This window comes from Cajanus cajan, chromosome 8 (genome assembly GCF_000230855.2).
Source record: "Cajanus cajan strain Asha chromosome 8, NIPB_CcT2T_4, whole genome shotgun sequence".
Taxonomy (NCBI): domain Eukaryota; kingdom Viridiplantae; phylum Streptophyta; class Magnoliopsida; order Fabales; family Fabaceae; genus Cajanus; species Cajanus cajan.
The window spans coordinates 412526-430152 of record NC_138524.1 but is presented as its reverse complement, the minus strand read 5'-3'; the positions used below and the strand labels follow the sequence as shown (position 1 = coordinate 430152).

Genomic DNA, 17627 nt, shown 5'->3' with positions numbered 1-17627 from the left:
GTGAGCACGGTGAGTGACTCGAAAGATTGATAGAGGCTTGAAAATTAAAAGAGTGAGCACGGGGGCTCGAAAGATTGATAGATACTTGAAAATTAATAGAGTGAGCATGGGGGCTCGAAGGATTGATAGAGGCTTGAAAATTAAAAGAGTGAGCACGCGGGCTCGAAAGATTGATAGAGGCTTGAAAATTAAAAGAGTGAGCACGCGGGCTCGAAAGATTGATAGAGGCTCGAAAGAGTGAGCTCGCGGGCTCGAAAGTTTGATAGAGGCTTCAAAATTAAAAGAGTGAGCACGGGGGCTCGAAAGATTGATAGAGGCTTGAAAATTAAAAGAGTGAGCATGGGGGGCTCGAAAGATTGATAGAGGCTTGAAAATTAAAAGAGTGAGCACGGGGGCTCGAAGGATTGATAGAGGCTTGAAAATTAAAAGAGTGAGCACAGGAGCTCGAAAGATTGATAGAGGCTTAAAAATTAAAAGAGTGAGCACGAGGGCTCGAAAGATTGATTGTGAGAATTTTGACAAAAACAATGTTGATGCCAAGTAGATATTAAACTTCAATGAATGTGTTATGCAAGTACATTACTTGATTACATGTGCATGATAAGTACCGAACTTTGGTACAACTATTGTGGATGCTAAGCATGTATTGTACTTGAATGGATGAGTTAGGGATGATCCAAACTTTTGGTGATGCAAATGACAAGTATATGCATTGGGCTTGAATGAATGTGTTAAACAAAGTATTAGACATTAATGTGAACAATGTGGGTGTTGGACAAGTATTGAATTTAAATGGATGTACCAAACTATGATGTAATGAATGTCAAACATGTGCCAAACTCAAACGTAGATGATATAGATGTCAGGCAAGCATGAGACTTTATATGCAAGTGATGAATTTGAATGCATGTATTAGGAAAGTACCAAACTTTGATGCAAATAAAGTGGATGCCAAGTAAACATCAGACATGAACGAACACTTCAAACATATTAATACAAATGATGTAATGCTTGATTCGGTGTTTAGATGCTTATGAGGTGTCATAGACACATTTCATTTTGTTGTTTTTTTTTCTTCAGAAAATCATAAAATGATTATTTTCTTTAGAGAAAGCAAATCCATGCAAAGCCCTTTTTGTGCCTATTCATTTTTTATCCTTTTTCAAATCCATGAAATCCTATTATTTTTTTCTTTGTCAATCATTGAAAAATGATCTCACAATTTATCCTTTCAAACTTATCCCACCTAGAATCAAGTGAGACTCATTTGGCCTAACTTATCAATTGAACGATTACCATCCTGTCATTTCTTTTGAAACATCATTTAACCAACATGCATAACAATGATAAATGATTTTTTTTGGAAGACTATTCAAAAAGGATATTTGAACGTGACTTTATTTTGATGTAGACAAAATAGAGCAAACTACACCAAGATATGACAAGAATTGAGAACCTGATGGAAACAAGAGATTGAGCAATTGCCCCAGTTTGATGTCAAATTAATGGAGTGAAAAATGGAAGAATTTAGACTAACTTGGACTTTGAACAAATGAGACAAATGATTTACATCACTTTAGACTTGAGTGGATAGAATCAAACAGTGACACATATGGGAAGGATAACCCGTATTTAGAATGATGGAATATGGATGATACAGGCATTGACTTGTTAAACTTGAGACACATGGATTATATGATTGGAATGAAAATGTGATGATAGTTGAGAACTTGTCCCAGTATAAAAAGAGTACTTTGAGTTGCCCCAATTTATGAAGAAATAGGGAACAAAGTTGGATTAGACAATTATTCCAATCAAAGGCTAAGGTGATGAAATGATAATGAGATCTTTTTCCTCAGTGTGAAATGGTTGTTCCAATTTAGTCTTGAGAGGCAGGGGTAGAGTAGGAGACAATGATGAATGTGATTGCTTTGTTTTCTGATTCAAGGAAATAATATTGATGTATGAATTGATGCAGGAATGAGACATAAAACAAATGTCTCATTTAATTGGATAAGGGGGAATCAAAGGAAGACATAACTTGTTATTTGTTCCCAATCTATCATTTTGAATGATTCTCATAATTATTGAGCATGGTAATCAATGAACATTGATGAATAGAATATTTTGCACTGGATGTTTGTTTCTCTTCATGATGTGATAGATGTGCAAGTCTTACGAGCATTTGTATTTTTTTTGGAGCAATCGTGTTAACAATGATCGATGAGTTCAATTGTTTTGTCTTAAAACTAAACTTAAAAAAGCAACCAATTTTTTATCTGTATGGACTTTATCGGGTTGTAACACTGGTCGGTGAGATGAATATGAAAGAAATGATACAAAGGCCCAAATGTGTGTTTGAAGGTTATTTGAAACAATGATTTTTGCTATAGTGTTGGCTTCAATGCTTTATTCGATTTTTGCCTAGGTTTTTCTTTTGGAGTTTGCAACTGATAAGTGTCTAATTAGTTTGATTTAATACTCACTTGAGACACTTATCTAGCACATTTTGTGTACATATTGATATTATTTTGATCTATATATACTTAGAATCAAAGAGGTGCTTTTGATTAATGTTAGTACAGGGAATAGGAAGCCTTTGATCCAATTTGGTGTTATTTTGTAGGTTTTGAAATCTGGAGGCAAACGGCTGAGCGCCTTGAAACGGCTGAGCGCCTTCAAGCCAGAGAGCTCAACAAATGCAGCAAAAGAGAGGCGCTCAGCCACTATAAGGCGCTGAGCGGATTTGGCCCTGGAAGAAGGAGTGCTCTCTGCCTCCTAGGCGCTGAGCGGATATGAAGCGCCCAGCCCCTTGTGCTTGCTTAACAATGAAGAATCTCTCAGGCGCTCAGCGGATTTGAATGGCTCAGCCATTCAGATTACTTCATGGTGAAGAATTCTTCAAACCGCTCAGCCGTTTCAAGGCGCTGAGCGGATTCTTCTCTTTCCTACCTACTCTGTTTTAATTCTAGCAATTATAAAAGGGCAGGGGAGAGAGAAAAGAGAAGAGAGACGAAAACAAAGAGAAAAACAAGAGCTGGGAGCACAGGAGGAAGAAAGAACAGAGTGGGAACGAAGATTTGGAGGCTGGATCACTTGGGAACGAGGATCAACTCCTTTTCTTCATCTCTTCCTTTGTAATTTCTTCTTCCACTCCTTTGATCTTGTAAATGGCCATGAGGGACTAAATCTTTGAGGATTGGTCTAGATGTAACTACTAACTCTTCTTCTTCTTAAATATATATATGCATTTCATTTTCATTACTTGTGTTTGATTCTTCTCTTAATGCTTATATCGGCTTGATCACCCGTTGTATGATTTTTGGTTTTTGAATCCGGTTGGAAAACGTTTTTGAAAACCCGAACTGAATCTTGCACCTAAACATCTCTTGCTCTAGGAATAGACTTGATTTGTTTAGTCACCTTGTTCAAGTCATTGCTCTTAATGCAAAGTGTTAATCATAAAACATAGAGGAATCATGTTTTAGATTAATTACTTTAGGATTCAATTTTGAGGGATCTTGTTGAATTACTAAATGAACGTGGAAGTCATGAAGATGAAATCATATTTATTTTAAGGAAATTTAGGAGTTAGCAAGTGCTCTAGGGTCCAATCCTTGTTTCATATAATTGTTCTTATAACTTTTACATTACCGTTTTAATTTTGCCTCACATTAGCTCACTTCCAATCATATCAACATCTCTATATTAATCATTAGAGTAAGAATTACTAAATTCTCAAATCCTTGAGGACGATACTTAAATACTACATCGAAACTTGGTCCGCTTGCCAAGTGGAGAGATTGCGAAACCTACCAGATTGCTCTAACTTTTGCCTAGGCCGTCTTTTTGAGGTTTTCAGCCTAGCGAGCTCTTATTTCTTCTATTTGTTTTCATTTTTATTTTTAGACCTTAACTTTTGCCTAGACTGCTCTTTTCAAGTTTTCAGCCTAGCAGGTTGCTCTAAATTTTGCCTAAGCTGCCATTTCAGGTTTTCAGCCTAGCGAGCTTTTTATTATTTTGCATAGAATTTCTTGGCTGCATCAGAGTTTATTGGGCTCAATAGATCTTCCCGTCCACTTCCCTCTATGATCTTTTTGAGGTGGTAAGATCTTCTTCAATACCAAATCTCTTTCTTGAAACTCTTGTGGGCGGACCTTTTCGGCAAAAGCTCTCTTGATCCTTTTCTGATATAATTGACCATGACACAAGGCATTCAATCTCTTCTCTTCAATTAGGTTCAACTGATCATAGAGAGCCTGAACCCATTATGCTTCCTCAAGTTTGGTTTCGGCCAATACTCTTAGAGAAGGTATCTCAACCTCAATGGGAATGACTACTTCCATACCATAAACCAGAGAATACGGAGTTGCCCTAGTAGAGGTGCGAACAAAAATGTGATATCCATGTAGAGCGAAGAAAAGCATTTTGTGTCAATCCTTATAGGTGACCACCATCTTCTAAATAATCTTCTTTATATTCTTATTTGCCGCTTCTATTGCCTCATTCATCTTAGGGCGATATGGTGAAGAATTATGGTGTTAAATTTTGAAATTATCACACAACTCTTTCATCATCTTGTCCAGGTTGGTTCCATTGTCAATAATGATGTGGCTCGGTAGACCATATCGACAAATTAGATCTCTTTTGATGAATCTGACTACCACATTTCTTGTCACGCTGGCATAAGAAGCTGCTTCGACCCATTTAGTGAAGTAGTCAATAATAGCTACGAGGATGAAACGATTCCCATTTGGTTCATTTCTCTTCTTTTCCTTTCTCATTGTTTAGATGGTATCATGAACAAGCTGAATTAAATATGAATACTGTGTTGCCTCTGTTTTGAGGGTGAGCCTTGTTTGAGGTAACTGAAGAAAATTTTCACTTTTAGGCTCAAATTTGGGTGGCAAGTGATATATATATTTGGAGACAGAGAAACATGATCATACATCATTTCAAATCTCGATTGCTTATTTTTGAAAGGTTAATCCTAAGACAAAACTTAATCGACTCCATGTTACTTTTTTTTTTTTTTTGCCCTAACTTTTGCTTAGACTGCTCTTTTGGGTTTTCAGTCTAACGGACTTTACATTTTTTTCACTTTTTTTTTTGCTCATAAGACTTGTCTCCATTGAATGTCCATTAAATGTGGTAGTTGGTGGGACAAATACTCATAAAAATGATAAATTTGCCCCGATAAGAAATCTTCAAATTTCTATTACCAAACTTTCTAATTGAGAATCATCCAACAGATTTGACTTTTTATGAGGAAAAACTCTTTATTTTTGGAAGAATAATGAGGAAACTATGAGATGTAATGGGACAAAGACAATTTATGACAATGAAGATAACAACACAACTTGTTATGCAAGTTAATGAAATAAGTACTTCAAAAGGTTAACAATGGTTTTAAAACCATGTCAATTGACAAGTTAATTTGTCAAAGAGCTCATCTTCTTGATTGAGAATTAAATGTAAGTGAGAACAATAATTTCACTTTATTCCTCACTTTTCTTTGTTTCTTGTTTTTTTTTCTTTTTCTTTTGAGACATTGCATAAATTTGTTGCTTGGCATCTTCTTTAAAAGAAAATAATCAAATTATATATCTTTTTTAATGACATGAATGAACAATCAATTAGACCTTTATTTTACTATGAATGCATGTATAAAAGAAAAATGTTGGAATGAAGAATTTGAAATGAAAAAAAAAATGTTTTTTTTGTTGTTTTTATTATTATTATTTTTTATTTTAGAGAAACAAATGCATTTGATTCGCGATGATAAAGTGAGAATGAATGCAATTGTGGAGAATGACAAGAAAAGACGATGAATATGCCTAATGAATATACCTGACATGATTACTTAATCTAAATAATGCTTATGCGTGAATGTCATAAAAAATTATGAAAATATAGAATGTTATGAGATACATTTTAAACTAAATGCTCAAATGAAATAATGATCTTACTTTGAATTATGTAAGAGAGAACTTTATTCATTTTCTTTAAGAAACATGACAATTGCAATATTTTAAAGTTGTATGAATGATTTCATAGAGTATTATTTTTTATACAAAGATGTAAAATGCATATCATGAATGAATTATGAAATGTAGATGAATGCATGCATGCATGAATAGTTTTTTTGTGATGAGTGTTATATTGAAGGAGCGTGAGATATGATAAAAGTTAAAAGATAAATGTATGATGTGCATTACGAAATGGAATAAATTTTTTTTTTTGCGTCATTCGAACGTAGAGGTAGAATTTGCTCGTGTGATACTTAATAAGGGCATCCTTAAGTTGAAGACTCTATGGACTACTAACATGTGTTCCTCTCAAAAGGGTGGGACTATAATTCTAAAACAGGTTCCTAGAGCCAATAACTCTTTTTAGGATATTAGTCACAATAATAGGTAAACTATTAGAGATGATAATACTCTTGAAAGGATCAAACTCCAGGTGAGGCCTTCATAATAACCAAACAAGATGTTCATCAAGAAGGTTACTACTACTCAACCTCTTACTATCCTAAGTGGCACTCAAGTCTGGGCATAGGACCCCACTCATAAACGTGTGTGAAATTGTGCAGGTGAAGTGTGTGAAGGGAGCAACCCTATACTATCCAATCTACAAAACATAGCACATATGATATAAAAAAATAAAATTCTAAAAGTGACATAAACAATAAATAAGACAAACAATAAATTACAAAACATATATTTATATAATTCATGCAAATAAGACAAACAATAAATAAGGGACATAAATAAAAATAAATAAATAAAAGTGAGATAAACATTTTTAAAAAATTATTAATTAGTTTAACTAATTATTATAGGCTTGACTCTCAAAAATATCCCCAGTGGAGTCGCCATCTGTAGCAACCTCGGTCGCGACGAGACGGCAAAAAATAAATTGAAAAAGAGGAGTCGCCACCAATGTTATTTTTTACGGAAAATATTGGAAAAACCATAAAGTAGAAAATAGTCTACGAAAACCAAATTTTTGAGTTCGGGAGTCGATTACGTGTGAGGAAGGTATTAGCACCTCACAACGTTCGTCCTAAGACGATTATTTTTAATTAATTAAACTAATTATTTATAATTTATAAAAATATTTATCTCACTAAAATAATCAAATATATTTTATCTAACTAATTTAAATTATGCATTGAAAAAGGGTTAAACTTATTATTGTTATATAAAAAGGAAAATAATATACTTTTTATTTTTTGGCTCGACAAGATTTAGTTCTTGCTCCTACGTATCTTCATGTATAATGAAAAATCAGAGTCACATAGTTCTTTGATAGAAAATATTTGTGTGTTGATATTTTTTAATTAAATTTTATTTTTGTTAAATATAGGATTCTTGAACTGTCTCAGCTCATTCACCCTAAAAATATAAAATTGACTAAGGTGTACACCAAAGTCAATTCAATAAAATTTTAATTATAGTTATTACTAGAGATGTTATGATGTTAAAAAATTTATTGATTGGACATTTTTGTTTTTGGAGAAAAAATTTAAAGATAAGCTGTCACAACTTGTATTTTAAATTCAAAGGTTAAAAAAATGTCACATCTAATTAACCATTCCTTCAAATAAAATTTTTAATACAATAATTTTAAATATTTATATTAAATATTGTAACACTATATTTTGATATTTAATCACATTTTGAATTTAAATAAGACTTTAAGATGATAAATAAACTTTTTAAAATAACAGATATTACTAATAAAAAAATAAAATAAAAATAAATAAATAAATAAAAAGTGAGTTCGATATACTCACTATTCTTCGCTTAAGAAGTGGTAACTTGTTGGTCTCTTCCTCTGGGTATCCTCTGGTCCAAGGTGGAGATGTATGTGTATTGGTGTCTTTTGGGAAGGGGAAGGGCCACTATTTATAGACTTTCAGGAGGGACCGGAACGGCCCGTTCTGAATCCGGAACGGCCTGTTCCGGGGATGCAATTTTACTCACAACGGCCATTTTCAGAACGGCCTGTTCCAGTTTCGGAACGACCCGTTCTGAGATAGAATTTATAGGTATTTTGGTCGTTTGGGAATGGCCCGTTCTGGGCTAAAAATTATAGGTCTTTTTTGAAGGTTGGAACGACCCGTTCCAGTTTTTATGAACAGCCCGTTCTGGGCTGGAATTTATAAGTCTTTTTGGAAGGTTGGAATGGCCCATTCCAGTTTGGGAACGGCCCGTTCCGGGCTAGAAATTTTATATCTTTTTGGAAGGTTGGAACGGCCCATTCCAGTTTGGGAACGGCCCATTCTGGGCTAGAAATTTTAGATCTTTTTGGAAGGTTGGAACGGCCCGTTCCAGTTTGGGAACGGCCCGTTTCCGGGCTAGAATTTATAGTTGTTTTTGGAAGGTTGGAACGGCCCGTTCCAGTTTTGGAAGGTTGAAACGGCTCGTTCCGGACTACTTAATCATATGAAAATTACTAAATTACCCTCTATAAAAATATAAAAAATGAGGTGTTACATTTGACTTCTATATTTTTATCTTTTTTATTCTTTTTTAAATATATCTTTTTTGCTATTTTTTTAAACAAAAATTGATATTTCGCAGAAAAAATTGGGTTACTACATACATGACTTAGGATATAAACTAACTCACCATGTCGCTGCATATACTTATATTTGAGTTTCTCGAGGATGGTTGGTGGATTTTCTACATAATATGAAAGTTTCCTTACGTTATTGGAAATGAAGGGATGGAGTGGCAAAGTGGTGATATAAGTAAAGAAGAGGATTTGTGTTTGTGTTTATATGATCTGGCACTGCCAGGTGGGGTAGGCGTAGCTAGCTAGCTAGCTGTCTCCAACTTTAGGACTGAGTGAGCAGAGAAAGAGAAAGAGAAAGCAAAGAGTACACCCAACCAACCAATTACAGCGCAGCACACATCAACTCCTTTTCTTTTCTGTCTCCAATTTGCAGAGTACCAAACACTCCTTCACAACTCAATCCTATATTATATCAATATCATACACCCCTATTCCTCTCCATTTTATAGTCTCAACTCTCAACTCTCAAGACATAGGACACATACAACTCTACCATTCCATACTTAAATCTTGCAACTCAACCACCCAATTAAACCTTGATAATAGCTCTATTCTGAAATCACCTACTCCTATATATATATTATGGACTTTTTCCCCCTGATTCTGATAATAGGCGTGTAAATTACACAATGTCTACTATACTTGAGACACGTATTATTCTTTCATATATACCAGATATTATTACTCTAAATTAACAAACTTACTGGCCAGTGGCCACTAGAGTGTTTGCATGTGTTTTTCGCCCCTACCAATGGAGCCACTTCCAAACATCTACGGACATGCATCGATCTTGTAATTAACAATAATTATTAATTAAAATTTTAAACTTATTTCTATTCATGTTGACACGCTTTTATATCATTGACGTAAAGTTAGTCAGTCAACAATTTCATTTTTCTGATAAAGATATATAGTTGCGCAGTTCTATATTTATGTATGTTATCAAAATAAATTTCTCTTGAAATTGTAATAAGATTGAAGAATCTCACGTATTATAATTAAGTGTCGACGATAGTGTTTGAGTTTCACAAATATGACCTATCTAGATTTGTAAATTAACAAATAGAGAAGAAATAAAAAAGCTAGAAACGAGACAAGGGATTTTTCTACAATATTAGTAGATCGAGTCCTGCATGCCACACACGGTGAGATGAGAATATTGATATCACGTACTAGACTCACATATTGGTGCCATAGAGAGGACATTCGGTCCCTATAGCCCCACATTTTCAGGCACACTGCAGCCCAAATCTTTTGGGTACTGGCCCATAAATTTTCCATTATTAGTGGGTTGATTTGGACTGCGTTTGAAGCATCTCAACCGGTTGATCATGTTTTGGGTCATGTTATTCTTACCTCCACCCCCATTTTTCTCTATTCTCACACCCCAAACTTTTTATTTTAATTAAAAAATTATTTTATCCTTTTCTTCTGACCCACTCTCTTCTTCTCTAGATCTCCATTCTCCACCAACCTGTACCTCCATTTCTTTTCTCATCGAAACACCCCCTTTGATTTCTTCTCTTCTTCATACTTCCCGTGGCTCTTCTTTTTCACTTCGATACAAACTAGTTTATGTTGCATGCACATAAATTAAAAAATATTTAATTGATTGTTGCAAACTACTATATATAATAAAACATTGATCTCATCATATATCTCTCTCATATGTCCATAAAATATGTTCATATTATTAATTCATTTTGGGATTTTTTTTATCAAATGTATTTTATAATTTATATATATACTTATAGATATCCAACACTCTTTTCAATTCGATGTTATCTTTTGTTTGACTCCTCTAAATATCTTGAACTCACTCCTAGTTGTTGGCATGCATGAAATTTCCTATTTCAGCTAATAATAGAATGTTAAAAAAATATTAAAGAACAAAAACACGTTATTTCACTTATTTGTAATTCAAAGCAACTCTGTGGACAACTAGCGATGGGTGTGGTTTTCAGTTTGAAATCTACATGTCATGGTTTGAGCAAAAGGTGACAAGAAAATAACTTTTACTCAAAGTATGGTTTGAGCTTTTAAATCTTAAAACCAAACATGCACTGAGTCACACCACCTTCAAGTCAAACTGGTACTTAATTACTTATTTTGCTTGTGCCCATTGTATAGTTGGTGCTCACTTTTTCTTTTGCGTTTAATTGTTACAATAGTATTACTTTTAATTTCTAAATTATGCACCGTTCCATAATATCATTGACATATTTATTACTTTCTTTTAATTTCACCTTTCTCTCCCTACACTTTCTCCCTGTCATCATGTCTTTGTAATGAGGGAGTGCTTATAAACTATTTTGAACTAAACTATTTTAAAATTAAACTAAACTATAAAAAATTGAACTACTATAAAATATAGTTTAGTGTACTACAGTTATAAAAAAAAAAAAAAACTTGTTATAATGATTTTTACATAGTCATTGTATTTAATATGCAAAAGTAATGATTTTTATTATAAATAAAATTATATATTTTAAATATATTTTTTAAATATTTTTATCCAATTATATATTAACATGAATAAGTAAAATATTATCTTTTAATAATTATTTGATAAATTATATTTACGAAAATTTGTAATTGATCTAATTGTATCAATAATGTATTAAAGTTAAACTTTGTTTTTAAAACACATTAATTATAAATAAAATTATTTAACACTTAAGAAAATTTTTATAGTAATTTTAAATCATGTTTTTTGGTTTTAATTTGTCTTATCTATGTATGATTCGTTTTTATTGTTTTTAGTTAAATGTAAAGAAAAAATAAATGACATTTTTCATGGATCACATGTTTTTCTCTCTAAATATTTAACACAACAACATATTTACATAACTCAAACTCGAGAGAATTGATTAAGTTAAAACAAATTCTTCACTAGATGATAAGGCTGTTCAAAAATTATTTTAAATTAAACTACTAGAAAACTAAATTAAACTAAATTATAAAAAAGTGCTCAACTATTTTTTTTTATAAAAACTAAATTGAACTTAATTTGGTTTTAAAAAATAAATTACTACAAAAATTGTTTTCGTTAAGTTCAAATTATAAGAAAAAGTTTGATTTAAAGTAAAAAATAGTTTAATTCAATACAAAATATAATTCAAGTAGATGGAACATCAATTAGTGGTTCCATAATTATTATGTGATTGAACTATTTTATCTTAATTTTTTGTAAGTGATTTCTGATAAACGATTTTGGTTAATTTACCACTTGAAAGATTTAATTTTTCCAAATTAATATGTGTTGGACACAATTTAGTTTATTAGTATAAGTTTGATAATAAGAATTAATTTAAAATATTTTTTTATAATGTAGTTTAGTTAAATTTATAATAAAAAATATTTTAGTTTAATTTAAATCATAATATAGTTCAAACTATTAGAACTAATTTACTAAATTAGAAAATAGTTTAGTTTAATGTTTTTGAACTATTTTATACTTTAGTTCAATTCAAATAAACTACTTAATGTAGTTAATACAATCGTATATTTAAGACTATTAAATATCAACGATAGTTAAAATGAAATACATTTATACTCATTAATTCATTTGTTCAATGCGTAATTATGAATGACTATAGAAAAGTTTAATTTAGTTTAAATTATAATATAATTCAAACTATAATTTAATAAATTAGAAAATAGTTTAATTTAATTTTTCTTAACTATCTTATAGTTTAATTCAATTCAAATGAAATGATTTTATAGTTGAATGTAGTTAATACAACCAACTATTTGCTATCAACAACATTTAAATGGAATATGTTTATACCCAATGATTCAATTGCTCATTGTCAAACAAAGATGTGAATGATTATAGAAAAATTTAATTGCTTTTGCTCTAATATTAAACAAATCATGACATAACTGTGAATGCATATAGCAAAGTTTAAATAAACAAAATAGACTGTAAATGAATAAATAAATATATAAAAATGGCAGTGTTTGAAGGCTTCATAACCATGTAGGCAAACAAAAGAGGAGACACAACATAAGAGAAGTATCCCGTTAATAATATCAAGCAATTAAAGATCGAAATGGGCAGCAGGCAAACCAATCATGGATTTACAACTTCTAGTCCAGTATAAACATTTATTTATCTGTAAGTCAGGGTATGAGAGTTACATTCATGCCCCAAGTGTTACATGGATGACAACATATTCTGAAACCAAGTCAATCCCCTACCCCATGTAATCTAAGTAACTAAAACAGGTCAAACTCTTGACAATCTTGTGTAGCCTCTAAATGGTTGGCTTTTTTGTCCATAGATTGAAGACTAGTTCCAAAATCACGAAATTTGGGGAGCTCGGGTGGTGGTGCACAGCGTATAAGAGCCCAGTTGAGGCCTTCAAAGAAGGAATGCTGCCTTATTTCAGCAGCACCTTTTACAGAACCTAATCGACTTTCAGGATCTTTTATCAACAATAGCCTCATCAAATCTCTTGCTCCAAAACTCACTATAGGACTATCTGGGAACTTAAGGCTCTTTGACACAACATTGGTTAATGTATCTTCATTTGCATGGCCCTTAAAGGGAGTTTTACCATATAAAAGCTCAAACAATAATATACCTAAAGTCCACCAATCTACAGCATTCCCATGACCCTCACCTTTTATGATTTCCGGAGCAAGATATTCACAGGTTCCAACAAACGAGTTTGATCGAGCATTGGTAGGCTCCACTACAAGCTGTGGCAGTGGACCAACCTGACCACCTATTTCAGCCTTAACTTTTTGAGATTTTGCTCCACCTGATAGTAGAATAGGAGTACAGGAGACATGCCAATCTGGTTGGAGACAGAAAGGGTGCATGCAGTTTGCCTCAGAACAGGAACTGGACGTCATTGTTGGATTCACATTTGGTGAGGATGACTTGACCAACATTGGATTGACACAACATCTGAGTGATAGGTCAAAATCAGTAAGCATGATGTGGCCATCTTCTCGCACCAGAATATTTTCTGGCTTGAGGTCTCTATATACAACTCCTAGCATGTGCAAATACTCCAGGGCAAGGAGAACTTCAGCAACATAAAACCTGCATGAATTAAGTCCAGAAAATGTGTGGAATAGTAGTTATGACAACATCACGTGTGGCAGAATGTGAGAAAGTTGTCTCCACTTGACAATGATACCATTTTTTCATGCGGGAAGCAAGAAAAACACTGCACTTGAACAAACAACTAAGTACCACATTTAAAGAGCATCTACGGATGTTTAAATTATACCTTGTAAACTCAACGGGAGTCAATTTTCTGTCAACAGCGTGCCTATCATAGCATCTTGGCAAGATGCAGCTTAATAACAATAATTTTAAGAGAAAACAGGTGATGATGCACTCACTGTGTAAAATAATTTCATACTATCATCCAATTACAAATCACTATTTATGATAAATTATTGACTTTTATAATAAATAAGTATATAGCCACACCAATAGTTATATTATATCTGATTGGTTGATGGTGCAAAACTGTCGGTGCATGACCATGAAAATCTAATTTTAAACATCTTCATGTGACTTATTTCTCCTTGTTGATGACTATGTATGTCATTCCACTTTAACACTAAATCATCCTACTAAAACCAGATAGTAGATACTACTTATGTGTGTGCGTTCAACAATTTTCATTAATTAATATTACCTACACTACACGTCAGGGTTTTTGCTTGGTGAATAAAGCACCAACCAGAGATAAGCAGAGATTTTCGCGAGGCAACTTAAACAAACGAAATGAAAAGAGCCATTGGACAAGGTTTTAGTCAAATAAAAGAGAAAAGGAGATCAAACTACTTATGAAGAAGAAAGAGTGGAGGAGTCTTACCTGGTAGCTTGTTCTGAAAAACTCTTAGATGGTTGCCTCTGGCGTAGCACATGTAGATCTCCACCTGGACAATACTCCATAACCAAGCAAGAGAGCTTATCCGTTGCAATATGGGCATATAGTGTAGGAAGAAACGGATGATCCAGCATCTGCAGAATCTCTCTTTCAGTTTGGGCCCTGAGCATTTTCTTCTGGTTTACCACAAAGTCATTCTCCACCACTTTTAGTGCAAAAAGGCTGTTGGTACCAATCAGTTGGGCAAGATAAACAGTTCCAATGTCCCCACGACCAAGCCTCTTGAGCAGCTTGAAGTTCCTTGCACTTAAATTACCATGATGCTGCATAATAACACGAACTGCTTCCCATCTTGTGTGTTTTGACATGTGAGGTCTGTGCCCACTACAACGGTAATCACCAATGCTACTTTTTGAACTTTGTGAGAACTCACTCTTTACATTTGATATTGTTTTCTCATCAAATTTTGTTACTGGAAACCTAGTTCTCTTATTGCTAGCCAAACAGAAACCAGGTTTGCTTGAATCCTTCCTGACATTACCTGAGTAAACATCAATGCTATGGTTTGAATGGTTGAAGGACAGTTTCTCGTTTACCTTCATTTCATTCTTTGAATCAGAATTGTTATTCACGTTGTTCAAATTACTTGTGCTGGAAGCCAAAGCATTGCCAACTTTTCTGGGGCATGGATTTGAGCAGCTCGATGAAGAACATAAATCTTGCTTCACTTCCTTCTTAAGAGAGTTCTTGTCATTCCCTATTGGCTTTGCCAATGATGTATTACTACTTGTGGCTTTATCCACCCCATTACCTGTTCCAGAACTGGATGGAGAAATTGACTTTGCTTCCACCCCCTTATCTGGCAATGAAGAACTGAGAGAATCTTTGCTGGAGGAATCAGGGAGCGTTTTGAGTCTAATCTCCAACTCCAGCACTTCATTACTAGGACAGGAAGCAGATGATGAGTCTGCTAGTGCCTGTTTTTCAAGCCTCGTGACTAGCTTCTCACCCTGAATCTCTGATGAAAGAGGGACAATTTGGCTTCGATGTGATAATCTGGTTGGCATTGTTTTTGGGTTTGTTGCATTAACAAAAGGAGTAGAATGATGAGCACTTGAATTTGATATCTCATGAATCTCATTGCTGGCCAACTTATCATCAGAAGGTCTACTAGATATCTCTGGCACAAGGGAGAGTTCCACCAAGACCCCATGTCTTTCGTCTACTACTGGTGACGTTGTGTACAAGTTTTTTATAGTTCCAGCCTCTGATACTCTTGACGAAGGGGATGATTTTGATAGTCGCTTCAATGCAGCCATTTCTGATGCCTGTGAGATGCACAGCCTTCTAAATGCCTGCTTTAAACTTACAGGTTCCGAGAGACCAATTCTTGATGCCTGAGATGGAGTGGCTTTTATAGGTTTTTTAAGAGCACTCTTCTGTGAACATGGTGTATTAAGAACTCTAGCTGAATTATTAATATCAATAGCCTGCAAGAGACGATTGATATCATTCTCTATAGAATACTTTTTTCTTGATTTGTGGGCACAACTACTCTCAGGCTTTTCATCTATTTTGAACTCAGAAATGATCTCTTCCCTTGCTTCCACTATCTCACAAGTATTGGCACTGAATGAGTAATTCATATTTGCTACAAGAATTTGATGAGGAGATATACCCACAAGCCAGGGAACTTGATGTCAACCTGATTCTAAAGATGATTCATAGAGAGAAAACAGCATGCAAGACACAAACCACACTGCCCATCCTCTACATCTTCCTTCAATCATACTTCACTTAGGAATTGATCTCTTCACTTGAATCCCTTTATTGAATAGAAAATGAAGCATTCAAACCTGGCCCGGCCTGGCAGTTATGAAAATTTTCAAATCAGTTTAGGCTTCAAACAAGATTTGTGCCTAGTGTGATCAGCGAGAAGGGGTATTTTTATTGATTTGGTGACGAGGGGATATCATATCAGGGCCAAATGAAAGAAATGATGCAAGTGGACTTATCATAAATTTGAACTAGAGTTACAATTATACAAAAACAAAATTGAAACAAAAAATAATAATCAATAAGTTCCTACTTCCTAGGATCAGAATAAACATCAAGGTTGAAAATAAAAGGACAGAAAAATGCCCAAACCATTAAAAAAAAAAAAAAAACTTTGTATGAGTGAACTAGCAACCACGGCAACAGGAAAATTGAGAATAAAATGAAACAAAATTTGAACCAAAAAGAGTGATGAAGTTAGAGATGAGGAAACATTACCTGAAATAAAAAATTTAAAGGGCAGAAGAAAGGTGGGACGGAAAAGAGTTGGGGTGTGTTTGAGAGAAAGGTGGAGGAAAGAGATTGAAATTGAAATGAAGAGAAAAGCAAACCGTAACGACGGAAGATTCATGAATGGGCCCTCCTCCCTCAATTTCAACACGTCACCACTTCCATATCCATTCAATTTACTATTTTTTCATCAAAATCAAATTTAGTATATGTTAGCTTCGATATATCCCAAGTATTATCCAGGATTTTTTCTATAAAGATCACACTACTTTGGTTCCCACCTCTTTGGTCTTGTTCAACCGAAATAAATTATATTTATTAATTGTAATGGTCCAAATTATTGACCTGTTTCTTGCACCGAATTGTGAATTTGGTTGGTGGCATGAGAAATTCAAATTATCATTCACAATAGCTATAATATTCTTGTCCCGTTCAGAAAAGTGTTCTTGTTCAAGCTCATGAATCGTTTTTATTAATGAAAAACGCAGAGGACATGTGACATAAAGGTTGTGCAACGCACGAGAAATAAGCAACATTTATAGCCATTGGTTGCGACTTGTTGCAATCACAATCACAAAGCTTCATATTCCACGCAATGATTAAAAAAAAGAAAACGATGCTTTCACTTATCTGTGTAATAATGATGCTTTATGAGTTATTTATTGCATGTTTGATTTCACTTTGACGTTAAAATACTACTTCACTTTATTTTAGATAAAATTTTACATGTTTAGTTTCATGTTAGGAATTTAATTCAAAATCTATAATTTTTTTATCCATAAATCTATAATTAATTTAAGGTGAAGGGATTTTGGATATATATTTTTTTTTAGTTGGACTGCAAAAGTTTATATTGAATTTTACTGTTAATATTATACTAAATTTCATATTTTTAAAAAT

The 17627-nt window shown here is 33.4% G+C and overlaps 1 protein-coding gene across 1 annotated transcript; it reads right to left on the bottom strand.

Moving 5' to 3' along the window:
* Window positions 1-12566: 12566 nt before the first annotated feature.
* On the bottom strand, window positions 12567-16983 carry LOC109798461 (serine/threonine-protein kinase D6PKL1). The gene is made up of 3 exons (XM_020358767.3): window positions 16716-16983; window positions 14427-16307; window positions 12567-13639 (listed from the first exon to the last, which is right to left on the bottom strand). Exons 2-3 carry the CDS (start codon window positions 16085-16087, stop codon window positions 12805-12807), a joined length of 2496 nt encoding a protein of 831 aa, XP_020214356.1. The 5' UTR covers window positions 16088-16307; window positions 16716-16983; the 3' UTR covers window positions 12567-12804.
* Between the last annotated feature and the right edge of the window lie 644 nt (window positions 16984-17627).

Excerpts from the sequence above, each read along its gene's own strand:
- LOC109798461 (XM_020358767.3), bottom strand. The coding sequence starts at position 16,087 with ATGAATTACTCATTCAGTGCCAATACTTGTGAGATAGTGGAAGCAAGG. Across the intron at positions 13,640-14,426 it reads TTTTCAGAACAAGCTACCAG|GTTTTATGTTGCTGAAGTTC; the intron begins GTAAGACTCCTC and ends TAATTCATGCAG.